Raw genomic sequence first — 27623 nt, 5'->3', positions numbered from 1 at the left:
TTATGCAGGTGATATGGGTTGGATCAGCTATTTGGGTCAAAATTAACATGCAGTAAAAGAATGTATTAAGAAAGGCATGCTAGTTCATGAAGCACACAGTAAAATAAACAATGTAATGTAGGTATGCTGCAATGATATCAAATAAACACGATCAGGCTAGAGTAATGTTTTGACGACTCATTTATTTAGGTCGTTCAACATTTCAGCAATGAATCAGTTCATTTTTCTTAGCCTCTCAATTGGTGCCACTTCGCTTGGTCTCCCAGCAATGTACTTGCTGAAGGCATCTGTAAAAATGAGCAGGAATATGTAGCAATTAGGGACTTACTGGTTCATATAGTTGATAACTTTTATTGTCCCTAAATTCAGCAAAATATACTAAGCATGAAACACTTACTTCCGACTGCCTCCAATTTCTTAGGCGTGAGTGCCCTCCTGGGTGGTGCCTGATTTTCCGAGCGCACGTAGCGCCGACAAGGGGCTCCTGTGATGCTCCTGTTGTGGAGGGCACTCACACCCCACAGAAGCTTGGTCGCCTCCTTACAAAACGAGCTGTCTCTCGGACGCAAAAGCAGCCATGCCCATTTTTCCTGCTCCAGCAATATGCCGTTTCCTAGGTGAATCTGCGCAAAAAAATGTGGAATCATAATAAAAGACTCAAGAGATATCTTGTTTTTGAAAAAGTTAGTTGCGCTCTTTGGTCGTGCGACTATAGTTTTGCTCGTATGTATTCAAATAGTTCTGATGAATCTTACAATTCACTTCTGCAACTGCATGCCATCTTGTATAACACTGGCATAATAAACGTTATCCAAATATTCTTTTTCTAAAGCAAGTACAGTTCACAGAATGTATATAAGCCTACAGGTGCATATAGTGCTCATTCATGGCAATGCTACACCAGCCTTCACAAGGAGAATTATTAATTTTTAGATAATAAAAGACTGGGCAAAAAGTGGGGTGCCATAGTAAGTTAGAAAAACATCAACATAATCCCTATTTAGAAATTTTACACTAATGTGGCTCCAGCAAAACAAAAAAGCATTCGTTTCAATGATCAATGAAAAGCAAATCACATACATCATTGCTGTCTTTAAGTCTCACCTGAACAGTTTGTGAGAAGCTGTAAGACATTTTAAAAAGAAGCATATTTACAATTTTGAGTGCTCTAGATATGTGTGAAAGTTAAATTAACAATTATGTAACATATCTTACAGTGTGTTACAGTTGTTAGTAATGTTGAGTCCATAATATTCTACTAAAGTATAAGAGACCACCAGACACCCTAAAAGGCACTTAGAGCTGGCACTGACAAAAAGTGCTCTGGCACATTGCAGATAAAAATTTCTTTTGTCAAGTCCGATAATGAGGAACTCGGGAATCAAAAAGACAGAGCCTCAATTCATTCCCCTTTTTCCTGACATTAAGACTTGTCACAAACATATTTATGAAGCTTGTACTGAATGCCGTGACATTCCAAAAAAGAGTAATGCAGAAGATTGCACTGGTCATTCGTGAAATAACCTCCTGAACCTTTAAATTCACCAGTTCATAATTTACAAAATTAACCGTAGTAGATGAATAAACTAAGCATAAACATACAAAGAAGTGAAAGTGCAATGCAAGTTGCATAACTATGTATTCAACCCAGTAGTGAAAGTATTGCACTGAATAAACATAAATTTACAAAAAGTAGAGCTACTTCATCGTTTAACTGAATAAGGGCATGCACAGAGAGACGGACACTAGAAGAAGAAAATGCACACAACATAAGCGGTGTTCAAGTGTCTGTACGTGCCCTTATTCAGTTAAAAGATGAACGAATACCAACTAGCCTAACTTTTCAAGCTACTGTAAAGCTACTTACTTGATTGTCCACCGGGGAAAACAGCGGCAGTTCATCACTGGCACCCAAACCCTAAAAGGCACAACAAAGGAAAAGTCAATCAGCTATAAAAAATATTAGGCACACATATGCCAGCATGGCTTCCAGCTATGAAAGTTAAGCATCATTTCCAAAACTTTTTTTTCTTTTCAGACACAACATAACTATCAGCCCTCATTTGTGCTTTGTTCAGCCCAATAACAGCTGCTGAAACTTTTATCCCTATTGTTTTTCCGGCTTATGCTCCATAAATTGCTAAAAGCCCAATCACTGAGCTGCACAACGAACTGATCAGTGTTCTACATTGTGTTATTAAAACAACCTAATTTTAATCCCACTTAAAACTAAGTTCATGGTTTATACAGTTTCCAAAACAAAGCTCCCTTTTAATTGACTACGATAATTTAATTCCTGCAATTTGGTGTGTTTTCTAGGCCAAAAACTTGATCCTAACGTGAAGTTTACCCATCATATTGCTTATGCTAAAAAAAAAACTGCCTTCGGTGTACGAGCCCTCATTAAATCTTCTTTATTTAGCTCCTGTGATGCCTTATTGTTGCCCTGCTTTCATAAACAGTCAAATCACCTATGGCATTATTACATGGACAAATACGCATAACAATAATTTTTTGCCAATAGAGAACATTCAGAATCGAGACATACACGTAATTACCAACAGTTCTTTTTACTCTAATGCTGCTTACCTTGTCTAGGCTAACTTCATACTACTTGCATATGACTTGTTATCACTTAATCATAACGGTATTCAAACTAGCTTTTGTGTGAACTGAGTTATATAAAGTGTTCAAAAATAATAATTGTGCAAAGTTTGCCCATAATTACAACTTCCTTACACCTAAACATACATTAACTATGGCAGAATGACATCCTACTTTACAGTGATTAAATTATAGAACTTACTCCACACACTTGAAGAATTTCCTCTCCTAAAACTAGCTTGTCAAGAATGTTTGTTAATGCAAAAAGCATATGCAATTAGCTTAAAAATCTTTGTAAATTTACATTTAGGTTTTATGGTGAGTAAAGCTACGTGTACAACTATTATTATGTTGAATTCGACTGAGAGATCCGGAACAGCCGCCCAAGTCTTGAAGCGAGCACACGGCTTACACCGTTTTTAGATACTGTCAGTTGGGAAAGCCCGCTATGGAGGCGGCACCGGCTCGTACATACTCAGAGGGGCGCGGTGCTAACGTAGCTTTGAGAACGAGCTACCGCTGGCTTCCCGCGGCAGCGTTGAATTTGTTTTTTCCTTTTAGTTTGCTTTCTCGGATTACAGAGGCGGGAGCTTGAAGGTTAGATATCTGTCACGCGAATCGTATTTAACATGGTACACAACAATCAAGCAAGCTTGAGTGAATTAGCTGTTTAACACAGTAAACATGCTGACCTTCAGTGCGCCAGGCTGTCTAAGTGGCTATGCCTATGAGGAAAACACTTCTGATCAGCAGTACTTCTTCAAACCCCCCAATTACCCTGCAGTTCTCAAGGACTGAACAGCTGCTATTCCATGAAAAGTCTTGCAGGTAATGGTCAAAACATACATAAATAATCATACATTTCTTAGGTACAGGCCTAAACCTTATTTATCACTAAGTAGTACAGTCGAGCCCACATATAACGGCCCCACTTAAAACAAACTTTCGCTTCAAACAAACAATATCCGCGTGACCAAGAAAATATATATTGGTTCAATGGCACAAAATCGCACTTACAACGAACGTCTCCGAGCGCCGCTGATCGGTTACAGCGAACAGTCAGCGGTCTCCCGACTTCCCGGGAAACCAATTTCGACCACCGATCAGGCATCGGCGAGGTGCCCATACATTCTTATTGTAAACGCTGACCCTGCCTCCGCGACCCTCTAGTTGCTGCTCCCCAACCCATGAACAAAGGAATGTGCCGACTCCTTTTTGTTATGCACCCCTGTGTCCTTTGTCCCCCGCTACTCTGAGCGAGACGAGGACCGCGTTTTCACACTGCCACGACCGGTCGGCCATCTACCCTGTTTTTAATCGCTGGTACTGTCGTTGGCATCGCCGGCCTGAAGTGACCAGACCATTTGCCAACATCGTCGGCCACCGACTGTATCCAATAGTCTGCGTCTAGTGCACGGGCGTACGCTACCCCACCGACTCTGATAATTTGCGATTCGTTTCGTGTTAAGGACTTGTTTTCGCTCGCTTCCCACTCGACTCGGCATGCCTTCCACTCACGTGCGGAAGCACGAAAACGGCTGTTAATTTGCGCGGGACGAATAGAGAAATATCGAAGTTTGTGAGGCCACGCAAACTCGCCGGCACAACAAAAAGATTTTTTGACCACGGCCGCCGATTGTTCGAACACCCCCGCGCACTGATCCAGGCGGCCATGCTTTGACTTCTGCGCGCGCAGGCACTCTTTCCAAGTTTTTCTACGTGCGAGTTTCGCGGACCTATCAAGCAAGCTACCCAACCTGCCTCCTTCCCATGCGTTTTGGTTTTAAGGTCGCCCTTCTGCCGCATCCTCTTCTCTCTTGTCGCAATTTGGAAACTAATTTCCTGCTGTTTCACATGCAGAGGTAGCAGACGACGCTCCTTCACCAATCTCAAAGCGACAGCAGCGCCGCCTCCGCGGGATACGAAAGGGGGCAGTCCTCGCGGCTGCGACAGTGCGTGCTTACCCAACTGACAGTATCTAAAAACGTCTTACACCAAGCCAAATCTGCGACTGGAGCACATGAATGCTGTGCATAAGGTGTCCAGAAGCTGTTTATGCATACGACACTTAAACTGGCTCCTGAACTTTTTCGACGTAGCCGATGATCTTCGGGCATCTGCACAGCCGGTCGGGCAACTTTTTTTTTTAAATCACTTCCACACACGGTTTGTGGTCGCTGCTGCTACAACTGTCAAAACTTAACCGCCAGTTCATTCAGCAAAGTCAAACGATGCCATTTTTAGAATGTAAAGAAATCCATAGGGTGATGAGACACCATCTAAAAAAACGTTGAAGACAACCTCATTTCCCGATCGTATATAAAATGACAGCCCTGCATTGCCGAAGTTTCAGAAAAATCTACCTTTGCCAGATGAAACAACATGGAAGCCCCATTGCGGAGTGGTTTGCTTCGAATTTACCAGTATAAAGCGGGAAATCGCTCCGAATTGACCAGGAGAACCCGGCGAGAAAATTTTTATCCTGCTCAACCAGTGCGATTCGACATTGACCGATGGTCACACTGCATTTGCTCAACTTTAAAATACTTGTCTGCATACCACTAACAATGACTAGACGTATATTGATTAAATAAACAAACTGAAAAGGTACAGGAGGCTAGTCTGACAATATAACCCCTAAATCGGATTGAAAAACAACAACAACAAAGAAACAGCCATTTCAATTATAAAGTACACACCTGGCTGGTAGGTTCTTGAAAACCACTTGAAGTGGTTCCAGGGTGTGGTACCGGTGGCATCAATGGGCATGGCTGCATCCGTGGCTGCTCTGAAGAAGGCGACGGAGGCTCTGGTAGCAGTAAGTGCTGCGGCGGTGGCAAAGGCAGCGTTGCTGACCACCCTTGTGGAGATAATGGCGAGCACGGCCATAGTGGTGGTGGCGACGGTAGTGGTGGCGATGGTGGTGGTGGCGAAGATGGCGATGGCTGCATGAACTGCAACGGCCTTGCCTGAAAATGCAAAAAAAATCTATATTACACTTTTGAAGCATACAGCGTTCTTTTTGCAAGTTGAATCGAATTTGTTTTTGTCAGTTTTATAATTGTATCTAACTTGTCTAAACTCACTCCATTATGCTTTTGTCCCTTTGTGTTTGGTGCAATACAGTGAAATCTCATTAACTCAAACACGCTTAATTAACAAATAACAATTCACGGGATAGTGAAAGCTCAATGTATGTCATCTAAAACGACAGTAGTATCAACAGCAGTGCCCTACTTACCGAGAAATTGAGGTAAATGCACGGGAACAGATGCGCCGCAGTAGGACGTTCGCGAAATGATCCTTATGACGTCAGAGAAACTGCCTACAATTAATCACTGGTAATCAAACTAGCTCACTAAATAAAGAACCTTCAAAGTATCAAAGGACGTAAAAAAATGCTGCTTGTTGAGTTGTTTCTCATGAAAAAAGAACCGCCGGGAGTTACAATGGAGAATAGCACAAGTGGTTAGAAAATTCAACTTTTTCCTGGTTAAACTAGACAGGCCGTGCCATCTAGCGGGGCCCAATTGAGCTAAAACATGTCTGCCATTTCGGAGCCTATTGTAGGAAATGAATCGATGGCCGCTGTTGCTGATGCGGCTCCTGGTGCTTTAGTTTCGCTAGTAGTGTCGGCGACCGTACAGTAAAAAGCCGGGCAACGTTGTGCACGGCAACAGTGACGTGAGACTTTCCGCTTCTTGAGGCGGGTAAATTAAAGTGCGCTACCTGATACAGACCACTAAAACATGATTTTATTTCAAAATAAGCACTTCCTTGGCACAAAAGGCTTCTGGACCGGTAATCCAACAATAAAGGTCGACAACTTTGATTCTCCAGCTCGCACATTTGCCTCAACTGTACTGCTGACATCACTTCAAGTCGACCTATGAGAAGTCTCCGTTAACAAAACATGGCAGCGCAGCCATGTTTGCCAAGCCATAGTTGAGTGAGGTTTGTAGTACCATACTGGTTCGATTGTGCCACCATAAAGATATTTCCTCTTTCATAAGTTGTGCAGCAATGTGTGATGATGCACACGGTTGACTGAATATTGCATCGAAATGTTTTGAAATCGGCATGTCTAATCATTACTGCAGCAGGAAAATAACAACTGGGCACAGCTTCATTCTCCTTCACGGCTGAATTAAAACAACAGATAACGAAAATTTTCCTTTTTCTTTAAGTCGATTGTATTGACCCGCCACGACTCCCAACAGCTTTCTGCATCCCAGTTGTTTCGCAAATGCCTCCGGGATAGGCAACCTTAGAACAAGCAATGACATCATGTGACGTCGTGATGACACTACCAATTTCGGAAACTTATTTCTGATGCCACGATGATGGCATCACAAGTTAATATTTGTCACTTTTGTTGGTGTTGACGGCCACTTTTCGCACTTGATGAAACATCTTAATGCGTTGTCATATGCTCTTACCTTCTCTTGAATGCTCCTGTGGGTGGCCTCATGTTCGTAGGCGCCATGGTTAGTAGATGTGCTGCATTGGTGGCCGCAACAGGAACGGCTGGCCAATGTTTCTGTAAGAGAGCAAATGTGAAAAATAAAGAGCGCACATTTCTTCATTGCATCCTGAACGAAGCATTACTTTTTCAGAACTTCAATATATTACAACCTGATTATTACAAACATAATTATGTTGTATTTGCTCAAAGCTACACCAGCACGTCAGGCTGATATTTATCCCGATTTTACCGGAGTGCTTTTTGCTAAAATCCTCGGGTGCCATAAAACTCTTTCATACTCTGAAGTGCTCCAACCAAGTTGCCTTACCAATTTACTCTCTAGAAAACGTGTTATAAACAAAAGGAAATTAATCACATGCATAGTGTAGTATACATTCCACTCAAAAAGATGGGTGAAGTTGAGATATTGACTGAAGCCTGTTAGGGTGAGAACATGATAAATTAATGACACCAACCACGAAAAGGAATACAAATAAGACATTTCAGCTCTCATGATGGGAGTCTTGTTCAGAGTGACAACTAGACGGAGTGAAAATATGCTTATGAGGACTTCAAAAGCGACCCAAAACTGCGAGTGTAGATAAGAATGAAGGTTCCATGTGTTATCAATGGTTCCATGTGTTATGTGTATCCATTGTTTAAATCAGCATTGATTGCAAGTGGTGTCCTGAAGAGTATTTTTTCTAAGCTTATGCCGTTATGCTAATCTATTTTATTGCTCAAATTTTCAGGGTGTTTTGCCATTGATTGATATATGGGGTTTAACGTCCCAAAACCACTATATGATTATGAGAGACCCCGTAGTGGAGGGCTCCGAAAATTTAGACCACCTGGGGTTCTTTAACGTGCACCAAAATCTGAGCACACGGGCCTACAACATTTCCGCCTCCATCGGAAATGCAGCTGCCGCAGCCGGGATTCAAACCCGCGCCCTGCGAGTCAGCAGCCGAGTACCTTAGCCACTAGACCACCGTGGCGGGGCAGGGTGTTTTGCCAAAGCATTGGAAGACACCTTTACCTCGTTGACATCATTGACATGCTGTCTGACCTGATGTTCGAAATTTCCAGTCTCACTGATATATACAAAATCACAGTCTACAAGGTATCCAATAAGCATCAAGATATCTTTCTTTTTTGTCCTTCATCTTTACCAGCCGATAATGCAATTTGTAGGAACGGAACTACTTGGACATCGTAATGGTTTTTGAACTAGTGCCTGACTCGCACGCATCAGACACGTACAGTATAGCGGCACGTTATCTTGGGAACACAAGATCAGATCTTTGCGGCTGAAAGAGCTGGCCTTTAACCAGAGTTCGAGTAGCCGGATGCCAAGAGATCTCTGTGCACTTGCCGTAGGTCAGCAGCCCTGCTAGTCTGCATTGTGCAGATGCTATTGGTTCTAGCGACAAGTGAGACAACCACCGATATGTTCTGGTTTGTCAGTTGCACCAAGTCAATGCCGGTACCTGATGTTGTGTGTTTCTTTCTGTAGACGGGAAACTTCATACTGCGCTGGTCACATTTGACTAGGACTAGCTAGCGTGTGGCCGCACTTGCTGTCTTTCAGAAATGCTTTGGAGAAAGAAGTATCGTTGATGGCACACGGCACCACGCACCAAATTTTTTGGGTGGTTTGTGGCTTCCTCGATAAGTTCCGCTTTTTCAAATAGATGCCGCAAAAAAACAAGAAAAAACGAGAAAAAAGAAGCACTACTCGTTAAATTGGCATGAGGGAACACATTTTAAAAACGACGCTGTTGGTTGGCGCCCAGTGTGCCATATTGAATGCTCCTCACTGCTGGAATTCAAAATGGCAGCATAACATTATTGGCAAGCTCCCAAGCATTCAAACACATTCCAGTTCTGCGTGCACAATGAAATGCGGGTAGAAAAGCAACTAGCTCACTATCAAGAAGGTAGGAGTCAGTTACCCCCTGAGAATAAATGTAGAAATGGTGGGTGCATATCTCGCCACACAATGCTAAGGTCACAGCATATGTTTTTTTTTGCCTTTGTAAACACGTCTCAGCTCATTTCCGAAAAAAAAGTAACCACATACCCATGCCCTGGATAGTATTGCGATACATCGTAAAAGTATTTCACTACTGAGATACAAATACATTTTTAAGAAGTATCTCGATACAGCAATACAGACACTCAAAAGTATCTCTGAAATACTATCGCGATACTGGCCAGCCCTGCTCTTGAGACAGTTGTACACTAACAACTCCTCTAAGTGTCAGACAATTCAAACTGTTCCTTATAGCTTTCAAAGGCAGTTCTCTCTAACAGTCGATTCATACTAAAGAGATTCATTTTTGTTACAGAATTTGTTTGAAGAAAACTAATAGTTCCAGCACGGTGGGTCGTGACGTTATATGCTCCTCCTCTGCTAAGCCGCCTGAACCCCCCCCCCCGGTACATATGAATATAATGAGAAAGAATGCACTTTGATGGGTGGTGTCTGATGGCATCGTGGCTGAAGCCACAATTTTTTCTGTTACCTTGCTGGAGCCGTCTAGAGTTTGGTGAAAAAGGGTAGGAGGAGCGGAGTCCATTCATACAGAACATATGCTTTGCTGGCTGCTGTTTCCTGCTAGTGCTGCTGTAACCACTGCACTGTTGCAGAAGGAAACACCATTCAGCAACTATCACAGCTGTTTCTATACTAAGTGGCCACTGTTTCACACAAATCTTATTCTATAAAGGGCTGCATTGTTTTGATTTTCTTAACTCTGATCATACAGTTAACGTCCGATTTCTCGGACTGCCGAAATCCTGGACATGCCTGATTTCCCGGACTGATCTGTGGCACCATCAAGTTCCCCATACAGTCAATGTATTAAAAAGTCCAAAATTTCGGACATTTATAGCTTTCACCGTCCGATTTTCCTGCTAACTTTTTACTGCTAACAGCGGAATTGAAGTCACAATCAGCACCACTATTTTGGTTCTTTTCGTACCCTCGAACCCACTGTGATGTGGCTGCCGTACCCTTGACACCACAAATGCCGGAATCCAGCGCACGCCAATTTGTAGCCAGCCGTGGCTTAGACAAACCTGTGGCCTAAACTGCATGGTGCTGTTACTAATGTTTTTATAAGGCTGTGATCCGGCGGGAAAGCTACGCTGTTGACCTATAGTCTGCCGTCGGCATGCTTCCCGACTCATAGAAGGCGGTAATGCAACAGACTCCCAGGAACTGTTTTTGCCACACCAGCTTTAAAATGTACGCCGAGACGGCAGTCTCACCTAGAGAGGAGGGCAGCTTGTCTAAAGAACTTCCAAATGCGGTCGTTGCTTCAACGACCCACACGGTGCTGGTGTTTTGATTTCAGCCGGGATAACCTTGGAGGGCTTTGTCGACGCTAGCGAAAATCTTGAGCTGTGTGCGGAATTTACCAGTGATGAAATCATTCAAGTTACTAAAGGTTTCGACAACTCCGAAACATAGATCAAAGAGGCAGAGCCTACACGGGCAACAAGTTCGGTGTTGACGCGAACATGACATCGTCATAGGTATACAGTGACAGCATGACATCAGCTGATATTGAGGCAAACATAATCGGCGCAAGTGGAACTCCGTGCAAACGAAAATAAGAGAGTCCTTTTAGCACTTAATTTTTACAAATGCAGTAGCGTAGGTCACATCAAATTTTTTTTCTTTTCGCTTTTTTTATTACAAACGGCTCTTTTCGAGGCCACCTAAATAATGCACTTGCTGAATCGCAACGAGAATCCAGTACTCCTACCGTGACCTTTTCCGTCAGTGAGAAATACCTATTCAAAAAGTGTATTTTTACTTGCATTCGTTTTTCCTGACTGCCTGATTTTCCGGACATTTCGCCATCCCTTGAGTGTCCGCGAAATCGGATGTCGACTGTACAACATTAATCCAAAGGGCTATTTCAGGTACTACATCCATATTGTGGAACAAAAAGCATCGAAATAACATGAAGATGCCAAAGTAAATGTGTTAGGGTACACATAACCACAGCACTCACTGACTGCATGAAAAATTTTTTAAAAAATTCTAAAAGGCAGCATGGAATAAATATAACTTACTCAGTTCGTTTTGCAGCATATCTTGCAGCTTGTCATTTCTTTTCTCAAGTATTTCGACTGTTTCCTCTAGTCTTTTGTTTTTTTTTTTTTTTCTTGAGCTGCCTCGTAATGTTCCTCTCTTTTTCGAGCCGACTCAGTTGGACGAGCTCTTCTTCGGAGCTCGCACTGCCTCGGCGCCTCTTTAATCTTGGTTGGTGATTTTTTTTCTTTTTTCTTTTTTGAATGCTAGCAAATAAACACATCAACCCAAAGCCAACATCACTGATTAGAAGCCGAAAACGAGCAAATATGCCAGGAAACATACACGCTCCATTGATACAAACACAATTCAGGTTGTAGCAACTACCTAGCATATGAAGTTCAGTAGGGTTGAAAGCTGGGCTAGTTGGTGAGATATCATTTCAACATATGGTATAGTAGCGCAACCTCGACGAGGACCTGAGGACAAGAAAACACGCCACTGTTTGTGAGACTAGTGAGTGCAGTGTTTTCTTGTCCTCAGTGTCCCCATCAAATTTGCGCTACTACACCATATGTTAAAATTATATGTAGCATATTCCAGCCATGACTAGTGAGCATTCTAACACCCTGTCACACAGCAAATCTAATGTCCTTCGTTTGCGATGTCCTTTTTTTGCTGTCACAGGGGGAAACTAATGCCATTTGATGAAAACACCTTTTCTGTGGAACGAGTTCCTGCAACACAATCGCATTCGATTTCTAACTGAGTAGTCTCAATGTCAGAGACTTTTGGGGAAATGGCTATAACTTCAGTATATATACATTTTATAATTTATGAAGATCTTGTTCCTTACTATCTCAACTTATTACTGGTTTGATGACATGATAGCAGGTGCAAAAGTTAAAAAAAACAAATTAAGGGACCCTAAAGCTTTGTTTTTAGGAGTTGAAGGCGATAAGGATATCCTGTTGCTACTACGTGCATCGAACACTTGGTGCATGAAACCTTTTCGAACTTCTTACGCACCCACTACGTGGCCTTAAGGGAATAGGCACAGTAGCGCATGTGCCTTTGGTAGTGGGTGACCAGTTTTAAACCTCCAAGCCATTATAATAATGACATGTTAGGACGCCTGCTAGAAATGGCAGGTTGTACCACGCATTATTACTGCAATATTTCATGTTGCATTGTAAAGCATGTATACAGGATGTGTGTGTTTATTAGGTATGAAAGGTAATTTCACTGCATTTCCAAGCAGAGGAAGTTCGTTCATTGTATTACCAAACAGATGCGTGGCCGTGTGGTAGAACATTCGCTTGCCATGCGAAAGAACTGCGTCTCAAGAATTTTTATTGTTTATTTTATTTGCATCATTCTCAGTTTTTCAGTAGCGCATAAGATGATTTTTCGCTCACAACCAATAATGCCTACGCCGGAATTTCTGCAATTCGAGCTCTCTAATGCCATAGCGTTAAAAAAAACCTACTCTCCATGACAGCAGCAGAACGCAGGGCATGTTTCGTTTGTGCCCTGTTGTCATTATTGCCTGTATTGTGGATATTAATCATGTGGTGACCAAGGTGGTGACTACACGAAATCGTTGCTGCCGTCTCATTTCTGCAGCGGGGGAGTAGGTTGTGCACCTTGCTTCAGCTGACTGTACTCATGCCCGGTCATACCATCGGCCAACGGTATTCGAGTGTGTCGTGCAGCTGTGGCAAGTTTTTATTTAAAACTGCAACTTTTTTTATTATAGGTGCACCTTTCCACCCATAAAAATTATTTTTGTGTATACACGCATGTTACGTACAAGTTTTACTATATGTTTATTTTTCCCAAAGCCATGGGTCAGGAGGGCTGAGGTCATCGTCAACATTTCAAAATGACATTTTTCTTTGTCATGGGACAGCACGCAGGTAAAATGAAATTAGGTCCGCTTAATGTAATTTGTTGTGATTGGCATTCAATTTGCCATGTGACAAGGGTATAATATCTCTCACATTGCAAGGCGTCCCTATAACCACCACAGCCACCACAGTTGCAGTGATATTCGATTTCAAACAGTGCAATTTCCACACCCCCCAGGTAGGTAGGTAGGTAGGTAGGTAGGTAGGTAGGTAGGTAGGTAGGTAGGTAGGTAGGTAGGTAGGTAGGTAGGTAGGTAGGTAGGTAGGTAGGTAGGTAGGTAGGTAGGTAGGTAGGTAGGTAGGTAGGTAGGTAGGTAGGTAGGTAGGTAGGTAGGTAGGTAGGTAGGTAGGTAGGTAGGTAGGTAGGTAGGTAGGTAGGTAGGTAGGTAGGTAGGTAGGTAGGTAGGTAGGTAGGTAGGTAGGTAGGTAGGTAGGTAGGTAGGTAGGTAGGTAGGTAGGTAGGTAGGTAGGTAGGTAGGTAGGTAGGTAGGTAGGTAGGTAGGTAGGTAGGTAGGTAGGTAGGTAGGTAGGTAGGTAGGTAGGTAGGTAGGTAGGTAGGTAGGTAGGTAGGTAGGTAGGTAGGTAGGTAGGTAGGTAGGTAGGTAGGTAGGTAGGTAGGTAGGTAGGTAGGTAGGTAGGTAGGTAGGTAGGTAGGTAGGTAGGTAGGTAGGTAGGTAGGTAGGTAGGTAGGTAGGTAGGTAGGTAGGTAGGTAGGTAGGTAGGTAGGTAGGTAGGTAGGTAGGTAGGTAGGTAGGTAGGTAGGTAGGTAGGTAGGTAGGTAGGTAGGTAGGTAGGTAGGTAGGTAGGTAGGTAGGTAGGTAGGTAGGTAGGTAGGTAGGTAGGTAGGTAGGTAGGTAGGTAGGTAGGTAGGTAGGTAGGTAGGTAGGTAGGTAGGTAGGTAGGTAGGTAGGTAGGTAGGTAGGTAGGTAGGTAGGTAGGTAGGTAGGTAGGTAGGTAGGTAGGTAGGTAGGTAGGTAGGTAGGTAGGTAGGTAGGTAGGTAGGTAGGTAGGTAGGTAGGTAGGTAGGTAGGTAGGTAGGTAGGTAGGTAGGTAGGTAGGTAGGTAGGTAGGTAGGTAGGTAGGTAGGTAGGTAGGTAGGTAGGTAGGTAGGTAGGTAGGTAGGTAGGTAGGTAGGTAGGTAGGTAGGTAGGTAGGTAGGTAGGTAGGTAGGTAGGTAGGTAGGTAGGTAGGTAGGTAGGTAGGTAGGTAGGTAGGTAGGTAGGTAGGTAGGTAGGTAGGTAGGTAGGTAGGTAGGTAGGTAGGTAGGTAGGTAATCAACTTTATTGATTCACGAAGGAATCATTTGAGGGGGGGTGTGGTTGGGGAAGTGGAATCAGGATGACGACGAGCCCTCGGGCCGCTCTAGGTGGCCGGACACTGCTGTGCTTCGGCGACCCTTCTGGCCCAGCTCACTGTCCGGAGCTGTAAACCCGGTTGCGAGCTGCGCAGAGCAGCCTCCCATCGCTCCTGGTGTTCTGACCCTTGCCACGGAGGCTTGGGTTTGTTTGGACAATTCATAAATATGTGCTGGAAGTCGGCTCTGGTGCTAGGACATAAGTTGCAATGAGGCGAGGTTTCACCATGTGTAAAAAGAGAGAGAAGAAAAGGAGTCGTTACTGTGGCCGTTTGAAGTCTGCGCCACAAAGCCTGGTCACTTCTGGAGAGAGATTTATGTGGCGGGGGATACGTTAGGCGGGAATTTCGGTAAAATAGCGTGATATCGTGATAGCTGAGGAGTCGATCCCTGGCACTTCGAAGCGAAGGCAGGTCGCTGTGAGCCCAGTTGGCGAGTGCTCGGGCTTGGGTGTGAGCGGCCGTGTTGCCTGGGTGTCCACAGTGCGCAGGGACCCAGAGGAGGGTGATGAGGCGATCAGGCGGAAGAGATGATTCAAGAATTTTAGCAGCCGGAGAATGAATTTGGAAAGTGGCGAAATTACGAATTGCAGTTTTTGAATCAGAAAAAATATACTCAGCGGAGGAGTGAACAATGGCTAAAGCAATTGCCGCCTCCTCTGCTTCCAGGGATTCTGTCGAATTTTGAAGGGACGCACTAGCGACCAGTTTTTGAAATCCATCTACGACGGCTACCGTGAAATCTCGAATATCTACATATTCGGCCGCGTCTACATAGACTGCGGGAGAATTAGGAGGGAAGCGCTTCTGAAGGGACTTGGCTCTGGCTTCCCGTCGCGCCCGATTATGTTCTGGGTGAGTATTTTTGGGGAGTGGCGGAATTAATAGGTTGCTGCTAACAGTGACGGGAACTGCGTGCGTGGCCGTGGTGTGACCAGGAACGTTGATTCCAAGTCGGTGCAGGAGTACCTGTCCTGTTTCTGAGAGTGATAGTCTTTGATATTGGCTGAAAAGATGCGCCTCTACAAGCTCTCCCAGAGTGTTGTGCACCCCAAGTTGAAGTAGTTTATCCGTGGCTGTTGATTTAGGGAGATGGAGCGCAGTTTTATAGGCATTACGAATGAGTATGTTAAGTTGCTCGGTCTCCGTAAGTGAGAGATAGAGGTAGGGGATAGAATAGGTAATTCTGAAGGCAAAAGACCTGTATGAGGCGGCGTGTGTCTGCTTCCCTCATGCCGCGATGACGATTGGATATGCGCTTAATGAGGGAAGCTGTATTTTGAACTGAGGAGCGGATTAACTTTATTGTGTCAGCGTTCGAGCCATTTTCGGAAATACTAAGGCCTAAAATATTCATTTTATTTACCCTGCGAATAGGGGTGTCATCAAGCATGACTTGAATGTGACATGTATCTTGCTTTTTAAAGTCAATTACTAGGAGTTCCGATTTAGCCGCCGAGCAGGTGAGCCCAATATTGTTGGCGTGTTTAACAACAATGTCAGCGGCCAACTGAAGCTTCGATTCGATTTCGCCATGGTTGCCAGTATTGACCCAGATGGTGATGTCATCCGCGTACAAGGAGTGATTGATAGAAGACAGTTTGGCAAGTTCCCGCGCTAGCGGTATGAGAGTAACGTTAAAAAAGAACGGGGACAAAACCAATCCCTGGGGCGTTCCCTTGCTACCTAGCATGAAGGGATCGGTTTTGAAAGTGCCCAACTGTAGGCAGACGGACCTATTGCTGAGAAAGGCAGAGACATACCAGTGCGTGCGAGAGCCTACGTTTAGTTCACTAAGAGATTGTAAAATCGAGGAGTGAGGAACATTATCAAAAGCTTTAGTCAGGTCCAATGCAAGGATGGCTCTGGTGATGTGTGGAAAAGTAGGATTTAGCACGTCCTCCTTAAGCTGCAGCATGACATCCTGAGTGGAGAGTCCCGCTCGGAAGCCGTACATGGTGGAGGGAAACAGTTTTTCTTGTTCCGTGTAGCGATTAAGATGATTGAGAATTACATGCTCCATCAGTTTTCCAGTACATGAGGTAAGAGAAATCGGTCTCAAATTATTAAGGTCTAACGGCTTATTATGTTTGGGTATGAAAGTCACCTTAGCTGACTTCCATTCCTGGGGCAGCGTGCCCTGCTCCCATTGTTGATTCATGTAATCGGTAAAAGCTGCCACTGACTTGGAGTCTAAATTTCGGAGTGTTTTGTTAGTAATTCCATCTAGTCCTGGAGCAGATGTGGTGCGAAGTTTGCTTAGGGCAGCCCACACTTCCGCCTCTGCAATTGGTGCATCCAAGTCTGCATTGGGAGCTCCATTGTAGGAAGGTAACGATTCTCGCCTTGGGCCAGGGAAATACGTTGTTTTAAGAGCAGTTTCAACGTCTTGCCGTTGTTTTTCTACTTCAAACAAGAGTTTCGTAATTCGCTTATTACTTTCACATCGCGAGGAGCATGGATCTAACATATGGCGGAGCAGGGACCAAGAGTTCTTCATATGTAGAGTACCGTCGAGCCGGTTACATATCTGGTTCCATTGCTACGATGAAAGTTCGGCCGCGTGTTCCGTTACAAGCTGGAGTGTTTGTGACATTTTGCGTTTTAGTTTACGATTATATTTTTGCTTGAGCCATCGTTTCTCCAAGCTCTGATAGGCCTCCCATAGGTTGAGTAGCCTGCTGTCTACTGGATCACCGATATGTGCTGCGGGGGCTACTTTTTCGCTAAGAGCTACATCCTGTTTAAGCTGAGACGCCCAGTCTTTGTAGTCTTGAATTTCTTTTTTCGAGTTTCGGTCTCGGATTTCACGAAATTTATCCCAGTCAACAATATGTTTTAAATGAAACTGTGGACGAAAATTGGCATGGGGCAGTGTAATTGTTAGGATGTAATGATCACTGCCGAGGTTGACCCCACTGTGTGTCCAGTTAGCTTGTCGCACATTTTTAGTGAAAGTAAGGTCAGGGGTGGTATCTCTGCTCACACTGTTGCCAATTCGTGTTGGTAGCATGCAGTCAGTGTCTAGAGTGCACCTGTTTTGCTGAATGTATTGAAGAAGGCTGGTGCCCTTCCGAGTGTTTCTCCCGTAACCCCAATCTACGTGCGGGGCATTAAAGTCACCCGTTACAACTACCCAGGCAGCACAGAAGGGTGGCCCAATATTGGGGATAGATCGGCATTGCCTGGCCCATGAACGGCCCAGTTTTCACAACGTACCGCCAAGATTGGCTATGCCAGCCAAATAGAACGGCGACGTTGGACCAGCGTTGACAACGTACCCCCAATATTGGTTCTGCCAGCCGAATAGAACGGCTATGTTGGACCAGCATTAACAACATTCCGCCAATGATGGCTGTGCCAGTCTATTAGATTGGTTATATTGGGCCAGCTTTCAGAGCTTTCCGCCCATATAGGCTGTGCCGGCCTATTAGAACGGACACATCGGGCCAGGTTGTACAAGTAGCTGCCAATATGGGCGGAGCCATCCAATAAGACCGGCATTATTGGCCCGCCGTTTGAACGTTATTGCCGGCGTTAGCTGAAAAGTCAACATCACGATGTCATAATATTAGAATATGAGCCAATTTCTGCGTGTGCTGCTTTTTGTCGCTGTTCTGGCCCCAATTCACGCGCCGATTTTTCAAGTTAGAGAGAGAGTAATATATGTGCCGGGCACAATATTAGAACTATCTTTTCGTCATTAAACCATGCCCCGCCGCGGCGGTCTAGTGGCTAAGGTACTCGGCTGCTGACCCGCAGGTCGCGGGTTCGAATCCCGGCTGCGGCGGCTGCATTTCCGATGGAGGCGGAAATGTTGTAGGCCCGTGTGCTCAGATTTGGGTGCACGTTAAAGAACCCCAGGTGGTCGAAATTTCCGGAGCCTTCCACTACGGCGTCTCTCATAATCATATGGTGGTTTTGGGACGTTAAACCCCACATATCAATCAATCAATAATTAAACCATGCACAGCTCGTTGAAATGCATAATCGTTGGTTGAAGTTGTACAAGGTAGACTTTTTAAGTGAGAAAAAATTACCGATCAAGTTTCTCTGTCAGACGTGACGTCCGATGCGGTGCTATCCGTACGTATGACGAAGCTGCTGCGGATACCGCTGTCTTACGCGTGCATGTAGACGTCGAATATCTGACGCAAATCTTATCGTATCATGTGTCGGGCTAGCTATCTACGCGACCTATTCGAATCTGTTTTGCGTTCACAGCAAAACAGTACTGTTAACGGCAGTACTGTTAACAGTACTGTTAACACAGTACTGTTAACGGCACTTGCTGCTGCTTGACGTGTGGGAAGAACGGGGGTCGTCAGTTGCGTTATGGTGACTGAATCATACAACATATGCAGTTGCCGTGATCTAACACACAGACGCGCGTGCACACGCACGCACGCGCTATATTCATGCAACGACCACACGAATTCCCAACAACATCGCAGCGAACGGTTGGTAAGGTGTTGCGGAGTGTGTGGGCGTCGTAGGGCACCCTGTCGGTGCCCAGCTCGTTGCGAACGCGAATTTCGGCGTGGAACGCTTCTTTTTTATGTACTTTTTTTACGTGTGCCCAAAACGGTAGGCTGCGCGATACGAGCAGTACGACACACAAAAAAAGAAGAAACGTGAATGCATAGGGCAAATCGTTAATAACAAAAAAAAAAACACGCACGCTCACGCCACTGCAGTGGCGTGAGCGTGCGTGTTTTTTTGTTATCAACGAAGCACATGTGCTTCCATAAAACATGACAGCCAAGAATGATGAAGTATTCATTTACATACAAATTACTATGAGTTGCTGAAACTCACGCAAAAGAACATAATTTTCTTCCTTGGATATTGATCGAGTGCCTTGGAATTATGCTATGTGAATTTGACACATCAACAGTGCATTATGATTCCCACCATAAGGGGCCACAATCTTGGCAAGTAATAGAAGTACTCTTCCCACCTGATGTGCACCTAACGTAAAGAGGCCTTGTTTCTCAAGTTAACAATATATATATATATATATATATATATATATATATATATATATATATATATATATATATATATATATATATATATATATATATAACCACTGGAAAAATATACCAGATACCAGGTGTAACCAGAAAAAGGCGCGCCTGCAGTTTTAAAGTTTAAAAGAAGCAATGACATGCCAACCATCCAAAATAGAACGCCCGAGAAAGGAGCATCAGTCAGTATTACAGCAGCTAAAAGCCTGCTAACAGCTGAAGGTAGTCATGCTGCTCTTCCATTCAAGTATAGTGTACACTGAGAAAAGATACTGAAGATACACCATCAGCAAATGACAAAAGCAATACAGACAGAGCTTTCTCTTATAATACAAAAAGTCTTTAGCTGAGGAGGCAAATAAGTCATTGGCACACAATAAGTGCACAAAAAAAAAAAGCTGTCGCACGAGGCTGTCAGCGCTTAGACAACACAGGCAAAAATACAGTAGACTGAAGAAGGGAAAACCCATAGCAAAAGTTACCATACTCCTGAGTTCTTGCTTTGCGTACAAATGAAGCTAGCGTGAAGTTGAACACTAGATTAAAGCACCACAATCAATATCTGGAAGTCAATGCTTTAGGAATAATTCAAAGTACTGAAGAAGCATGCAAAGAGCATTCCTGTGAAGGCAAATATAAGAAAAGACTGAAAGCTCTGTGGCCCTGAACAAGACAACACCACAACCAATCGAAGAGCCGTTCGGACACACCAGCAGTTCTGGCCAACACAAAAAAGTCACAAAAACATACCTTTAATGCCTTTTTTGCAAGAGAACTTCAAAAGAAATGTGCAAACACCAATGCCAGAAGTATCGATGGAAGCTATTACTCATATTCAGCTCTTCATTGAAACACTGACAGAAGATACTTGTACCTGGATGCTTAATTACTTTGGTACAACTCAAGAGCGTCGACGCCAAGTGGCAAAAAAATTATGATGGAAGACTACAATGTGATCAAATGCACACGTCAACCACCAACCAAGGTCCTATGCTAGAGTGAATATCGCAAAAAGTCTTGAACGCCTAATGTCACTGGCTCATACTCAGCGTTCTCAATCAAAATCTTGACCTCCCACACAGCATATTATTTCAACAACCTGCCACCTCTCACCATGTCATGAAACAAGCTCGAGTATACACAAACCCTCCTCACCGTTAGGTAGTTAGATAGCTCCACTAGTGCTTCACTCTCGGAACACATAGACCAGGGCCGTAACTAGACGGGTAGTGAGGAGGTTCTGAGCCCCTGAAGTATTTTCATGCTCTGACTTTTCGTCAACAATAGCTTAATCTGGGCAAGTTGGTTCATCGTGGTTGTGTTCTAGTAACAGTGAGAGAAGTTCAGGAAGAGACAAAAAGGACAGGAAAGAGCGCTGACTGCCAACTAAATTTTATTGAAGGTACTACGCCCACTTTTTTACAGAGTACAAGAACAGTGCTCATGCACAACGACACATGTGAGACCATGATAATATAATCGTAACTGAGAAAAGAATACTCTCTCTCCGAATGGATGAGTGAAGGTATACTGATGCACTGATCCATGGCCTTCCTGACAAGAAAATGCTTTCACAGTCTCTCTTTCATTTCTTGTTCCTGCTTTTTTCAAAAACAGTGTTTTATGAAACATAGAACTGCACTTACATTCTTTACAGTGTATGGCCATGCGACTACCATAGCCATTCTTAACATTTTAAGCATGCTGTCTTGCTCAAACATTGGGGCATTGCCCAGTTTGTCTTATGTTTACGTTTCCACGTGTCAATAGTATCTCATACACAACATTATATTGGCATTCAGTATACCTATTCCTGTGACGAATGGTGAAATAATGGCTATTCCTGTTGCTTTTTAGTACACACACTTTTGAAAACTTGCAAGGGATGGCAAATAACAAGATAAAATCATATCGGCTCGCTATTTTCTTTATATTGTGAAACACCTTATGTACGTACGGTATAGCATGCAAAGATCTTTGGTCATTCTGTTTTTATTTTGGTCCTGTTTTGTTTAACTTGACTTTCTGCAGGAGGGTTTAGCACATGGGTGTGATGGTGCTGTTGGGATATCCAGCATCCTTTAGTCTTTTAATCTGGTTTTTAAGGCTTACCTCATCCTTGTGCTCACATGACTTCTGAAGGGTGGCCTCAATGCACGTGGTGGCAATTTCTCTGTGTAAATTGTGTAAATGTGTAATTATGTGTTATGATGTACTAAAAAAGATATCCCAAGAATCAGAATAAGTGACAGTAGTCAAAGTTTTTGTCATTGCCTTTATACAAATACCAGTTTATTTGTTGCCTCTTGCAGTATTTTAGGGCCTCTTATATAGATAAGATGTTTTCTCACTTTTATTACATTTTTGTATTGATGATGCCATATGCTCAGGAGGTAGAATGTCGTTATGTTCTTTCTGATAACTTCTAGCTTCTGAGCAAAGATAATGTTTCAGAAAAATGAAAAAAGGCTAGCATAATATTAAGACATGGGAAGAAAGCAGAGTTTATCAAAAATGAATGCATTAGTTGGGAATGAGAAAAAAAGATGGATGACAGGTCAGTAATGTCAATTAATTTATATTAGGACACATGAAATGTAGCAGAGGGTGGCAGGTGATTAGTTCCAATGAGATCGAGAAATTATCAGCCATAATATAAAATTGGCTCATACAGGACAGGGAACATTGATTGGGCTTCCACCCTGCAGTGGACATAATATAGGCTTAACGCCAACAATGAGCAAAGCCTGTGAAATTAATGCTCCATGAAATGAGCAGTACTGCACAGATTGCTGTGCTAGACTTCCCATTTTGCATGTTTTTACCAGCTTATCCTGCTCGCTGTTCAGACACAAAGCTTCACCAGAAAAACAATGTTATACTTGGTGAGGATAATGCCAGTGAATCCAATGTTTTATCTACACCTTTCCTTGCTTAAGACCTCCTCCAAACTATACGATTTTTCTTGGAAATGTTCTGCTTAGAGCACACCAACTGATCAAGTGAAACAACTTTATTGGGGTCCTGCAGGACGCGCCCTAGTATGCAATCACCATTTCACTTCACGTTACAACATACTGGTGGTAAAAATATTCTCTGGCAGGGTACAGAAGTGCATGCACTGAGCTAGCTTGTGCAGCGCGGTCTATTCCAGAAAGCTGAACCTATGTTTGGTACAGAATTTTGTAACCACACGATGCTTGCACAGATTAAATGTGGCCACACATAGCAACTTCTGAGCTTTTTTATGAAATGATCTCGCAGTATCTGAAAACATTTGTTTTTTTGTTTACTTCATAGTTCCCAGTGAAATATTTCTCTTTTTCCTCTCATTGAATAATGGCATTTGGTGTGACTAAGGTGTTCCTAATGCCTCACTATGAGATCAGAAAAACGATTCTCCTTGAAATTGCTTCACAAGCATTTCCTAAGATATTGAATGACACTGCTTGCACATGCACAAACATTTGCTAGTTTTATTGAGGGTTGATGATAAAAGGAATCAGTTGGTGCATCCAAGCCGGACAGAGATTGACTGGCCCTGAAAAGGGCCGTTTAGTTATATATCTTGCAGCTTGTTCCAGGTAGACAGGGCTTCATTCTGTAGAAATGGTAACTCATCACACTGGTTCCCCAGCATGAAGAACATAACTTGATGCTAACACTGACTCAGATGTTCTGAAATGTCATAGAGGGTACATGAAGGCTGGGTACATGAAGGTTGCAGTTATACTAACTGTACAGTCAGCATGCTTGTGTGATATGTGCATAGCTGCATCAAAGCCACGTGTGAGAATTGCGTGAACAGCTGAAAATCTCAATGGCAGCATAGCTTAAGAAGTCTGTCATCCCTTTTTTGCCAGTTTCCAATATCATCCTTCCCTTTTCATGCATCTTCTTTCAATATATCTGGGGTTTTAATTCCCAAAACCACGATATATTAATGAGAAGCAAATTTTGAACATCTGGTGTTCTTTAACATCTTCACTTGTTTGCAGCGCAACACCAGAAACACAGGACAGGGAAGGAGCAAAAGAGAAAGAAAAGACGGCGCCGACTCTGAAAAAGACGGCACTGACATCATGACACGCACATGTCGTGATGTAAGCTGCCCAAAGAGTGGCCTCCCATGAGAATAGTGAAGAATTGGGAATAGGATCTACCAGTAAGGGCTTTGTGTGCAATTCACAAACAGTGAAAAAGATCCACCAGGGGTGAACCACAGGTACATGGTGCACTCTGGTTGAGAGAGAGCAGAGTAAAACAGATGTGCCAGACAGGAGATTATAAATGGTTTTGTCTGGAGCTGGTGCGAGACCGAGCTCTGATTAAGCGTAAGGGAGTATTGAGTGCCAGGCCAATCTGATCCCATTCCTGTGATGGGGTGCAATGTGATGACAGGTGCGAATTTCATTTTCTTTTTTTTCCATGGGTTTAGAGAAATAATTTTCAGGGATCAGATGAAAATACCTCCGACATACATAATAACATGCTTATTCTTGGGCGTAGTCATGCCTAGCCACCAGATTGGGAGAAAAAGGAATGTTTCCTGAAATGTGCGATAAAGTGTTTGGTGCTACGCCTTGACGGAAGTATATAGGTGCTTTGGAAATCGGTACGCCATTTCTGTAATCGTTAAATATGCAACTGCATGTGCCACTGCTAGGGATAGCGTGACACTCCCAGCCATTTCGGGGTAAGCTGTTTTAATCTACATGAAGATGTTAATGAGCCCGTTCTCCATCACAGCAGTAGCTGTGGCCATTCCTTCAACTAGGCCTACTGCAGGGTTAACTAAACGTCTGCATGAATTTAGCGCTAGTACCGTACATAATAATCAGCACGTGCCTTGGGTTCACTTCGATGGTGTGAATTCATCTTGCGTGACAATGGTTTAAGTTGCATGCGTGCCTTAACCATTACTGCAATAGGAGACCATGATTTATCGTCACGCATGGTGTTGCTTAGCTCGGTCCTCAGTGATCGAAGCAGGTACCGCCTTGTGAGTGCATGAGAGAGGCACAAGAGTTGATTTCTGCTCTGTGTTTTTATAATTCCCTAGCCTGTATTATACAGGAAGCGGATAGTGCTGGTGTGCGTCAGCTGCCTCGGTGCGCTCTCAACCGCCTGCCTGGTAATACTGATAGCTCATTCTATCAGCGCCTTGTCGTACTCCCTCCTCACACTGCGACATGTCCTCTACTTGGAGGACATGATGACGGAACAAGATGATACGAAGCCCAAAACTGCAATGTTTGCAAGCCACAACCCGAGCAAACAATTCAACGGTGAGGCCAGAAAATCTACCTGACTAGGCCTGGAGCAACAAGCCAGAGAGCATATTCTTGGCTGGATAGATGGATGGATGTGGCTGTACCCTTTAGATCGGGCGGCGGCTAACGTCACCTAGCCGTAATGCTTAGTGAACTAACCACTAGATTTTTTTTTTCCCCTTTAAATAGTAAAGTTGGACGGGTACTTTGAAGTGAAGGGTTTAATTTTCAATCGTGCCTTGACTTTAGGCACCAATCAGATAACCTCCTTCTAGTTAAGTCTACCCGCTTAAAGTCTATTTTGCCCTCCCTGTCCCTAAACACCAGTGCTTTGAAAAACTCTGCGCCATCACCTTGAACTATAAGGTGAAGCCCTTTACAGAGCATTGTCAAGTGTTCGGCAGTTTTTTCTTTCTCTTCGCACGCACTGCATATTGTGTCTACCTCTTCATATTTGGCCCGATATGTCTTGGTTCGCAATACTCCCGTCCTGGCCTCAAACAGTAGAGAACTACCCTGAGTATTATCATAGATTCTTTCTTTGGCAATTTCCTGCTTAAAAGTTCGATAGATCTCTAGTGCGGGCTTCTTAATCATGCCAATTCTCGACATGTCAGTCTCCGTTTTCTGCAGTTCCTTTTTAACCGATAGTTCTTTCTGGTTTGGCCACCTGCTGTTTTCTAAGTATTTACCAGTCAACTTCCTGGTTCGCTTCCTCTATTTTGTATCGACGTTCTTCATGTACAAGTAGCTGAAAACCTTCCTAGCCCAACGCTCTTCCCCCATTTCTCTCAATCGTTTCTCAAATTTTATCTTGCTGCTAGCTTCCCTGCCCTCAAATGATGTCCATCCCATATCACCTTGTACTCCCTGATTTGGTGTATTCCCGTGAGCTCCTAAAGCAAGCCTGCCTATTCCACGTTGCTTAATTTCTAATCGTGCTTGAAATTCTGATCTCATGCACAAGACCGCATTGCCGAACGTCAGCCCAGGAACCATGACCCCTTTCCATATTCCTCTCACAACATCATACCTATTGTAATTCCACAGTGCCCTATTTTTCATCACTGCTGCATTCCTGTTATCTTTAGTCGTCACGCATATTTCGTGTTCCCTCAGGTACTCGGTCCCATTGCTTATCCATACGCCCAGTTATTTGTATTTATCTGTTATCTCTAGCGTGACTTCCTGTATTCTAAGCTCACTACCTTTGTTATCATTAAAAATGATGACTACTGATTTTTCCTAACTGAATCTAAAATCTAACCCATCTCCCTCATTACCGCAGATGTCCATCAACCTCTGCAAATCTTCCTTGTTGTTGGCCATTAGCACTATCTCATCTGCGTAGATTAATGCTGGTAGTGCCTGATCAATGAGTTTTCCTTGTTTGACTAAAGAGAGGTTGAAGCCAAGTCCCCTTGCCTCTAATTTGGCCTCTAATCCTTGTAGGTACATCATGAATAAGAAGGGTGACAGTGGGCACGCCTGCCTAAGTCCACGTTTCACCATTGTGGGCTTGGATATCTGTTTTTCCCACTTTTTAACTACCTTGTTAGTTTTATAGATTTCCTTTAAACGATCAGTGACTCCATCTTTTACTCCCAGTGTGTCTAGTATTCCCCACAAGTCCTCTTGAACCACGCTATCGTACGCTCCCTTGAATTTCTGCAGGCCGGTAGGAAGCTTCACAGCGCAGAGCCTGATCTTGTGAAACGGCGCAGCCATGCAGGCAGGGCATTCAATTTCCTCCCTATTTTTTGTATACTACTGCTCTTGTGTACATCGTAGAACACATAACAGTAATGATAGCAAACAGATCATTGATTCAGGTAGGCTTGGTGTTTTTATTTAAAATGGAACAACGAGGAAGCTGCTGAAGCTCGTGCCTGTATACAGCTGCTTTATATGGAGATGAAACTTTAACGAAAAAAAAAATGTAATGATAAACAGTAGGCTCATAACAAACAACATTTCTCTGAGGGTGCATGGAATATATGTCCCATGCAAGGCTATGCATTGCAGTCCTTACTGCATTAATTATGTACACGTACTGCAAGGCATGCAGTACGTGTACTGCATGCAGTACACGTACTGTACTGCATGAAGTGTACTGTAGCCATGTAGTGTATGCAGACACACGCTGACGAAATGACATTTTTTGCTACATACAAACGTGCACCGCACCAAATAAGACGCACGTGTTTGTATAGTCAGGGAACACTCGTGAATATTTATGAAATCACACAGCTGGCTTACAGTATAAAACAAACAAAATTGCGAACAATAAAATGCGACGCTGTTTAAAGAGGCGGACCCAGGTTACGAGGAGAATCATCAGTATGGCATACACACCACGTGTCAAGCTTTTGCAACATCTAAAGAGACTAAATATGGAAAGTTGCCTTTGTAAGTTAACATGACAGTACCAAATGGAGAATCCACACGAGAGAACAATTCATCGTGGGCTAAAGAATGTGTTTTAAATATTATACACAGCTTTGCAAGATAATATCGACGAGTTTTACTCGTCTAGGTGTGGGAGGTGTAGGCCTGATAAAATGCGATGTTGCTTCAGAGCCTTCCTTTCGTAATATTGCAATTTTATTCAACTCTTTCAAACGCGGCACCGTAAATTTCTACCGGGTGCTCGAACACGACAAGCAGGTCGCGGGGCAAAATCTTTGTAACATTTTATTACCGAAACAGCGATACTAGCAATGCTTGAGCTGCACTTGCTGTTTTCTAAATTGTAACCTCCTCAATCTCATCACTGTGATCAGGAAACAGAGAGGAAAAGTACAGCAGTAGTACGTAGAGAAATATTCAATTTCAAGCCCTTTAGCAATATCATCTAAACAAATTGCCAGTTCACTGTTGAATTCTCGATAGAAACAAACAGCTGATCAGGGACGCAAGCTTGGCTTGGCACTGGCTTGG

The 27623-nt window shown here is 43.5% G+C and overlaps 1 protein-coding gene across 5 annotated transcripts in view; it reads right to left on the bottom strand.

The window, feature by feature from the left end:
- Positions 1 to 162: 162 nt before the first annotated feature.
- Positions 163 to 27623, bottom strand: part of LOC119178059 (BEN domain-containing protein 5) — a 47573-nt gene continuing 20112 nt past the window's right edge. The window contains exons 1-7 of one of the 5 annotated variants that reach the window (XM_075888715.1): positions 11159 to 13304; positions 10346 to 10478; positions 7044 to 7144; positions 5304 to 5573; positions 1868 to 1918; positions 398 to 623; positions 163 to 287 (exon numbers count right to left, since the gene is read on the bottom strand). In XM_075888715.1, the coding sequence (XP_075744830.1) occupies positions 214 to 287; positions 398 to 623; positions 1868 to 1918; positions 5304 to 5555 (603 nt within the window). In that variant the 5' untranslated portion in view covers positions 5556 to 5573; positions 7044 to 7144; positions 10346 to 10478; positions 11159 to 13304 and the 3' untranslated portion in view covers positions 163 to 213. Of the gene's footprint in view, positions 288 to 397; positions 624 to 1867; positions 1919 to 5303; positions 5574 to 7043; positions 7145 to 10345; positions 10479 to 11158; positions 13306 to 27623 lie in introns of those variants that run through there. The other 4 variants (XM_075888650.1, XM_075888598.1, XM_075888786.1 and 1 more) reach the window with 4 other exon arrangements.

Source organism: Rhipicephalus microplus, chromosome 1, assembly GCF_043290135.1.
Source record: "Rhipicephalus microplus isolate Deutch F79 chromosome 1, USDA_Rmic, whole genome shotgun sequence".
Classification (NCBI taxonomy): domain Eukaryota; kingdom Metazoa; phylum Arthropoda; class Arachnida; order Ixodida; family Ixodidae; genus Rhipicephalus; species Rhipicephalus microplus.
Note: the sequence above shows the minus strand (reverse complement) of the source record. Positions and strands in the feature narration are given on the sequence as shown.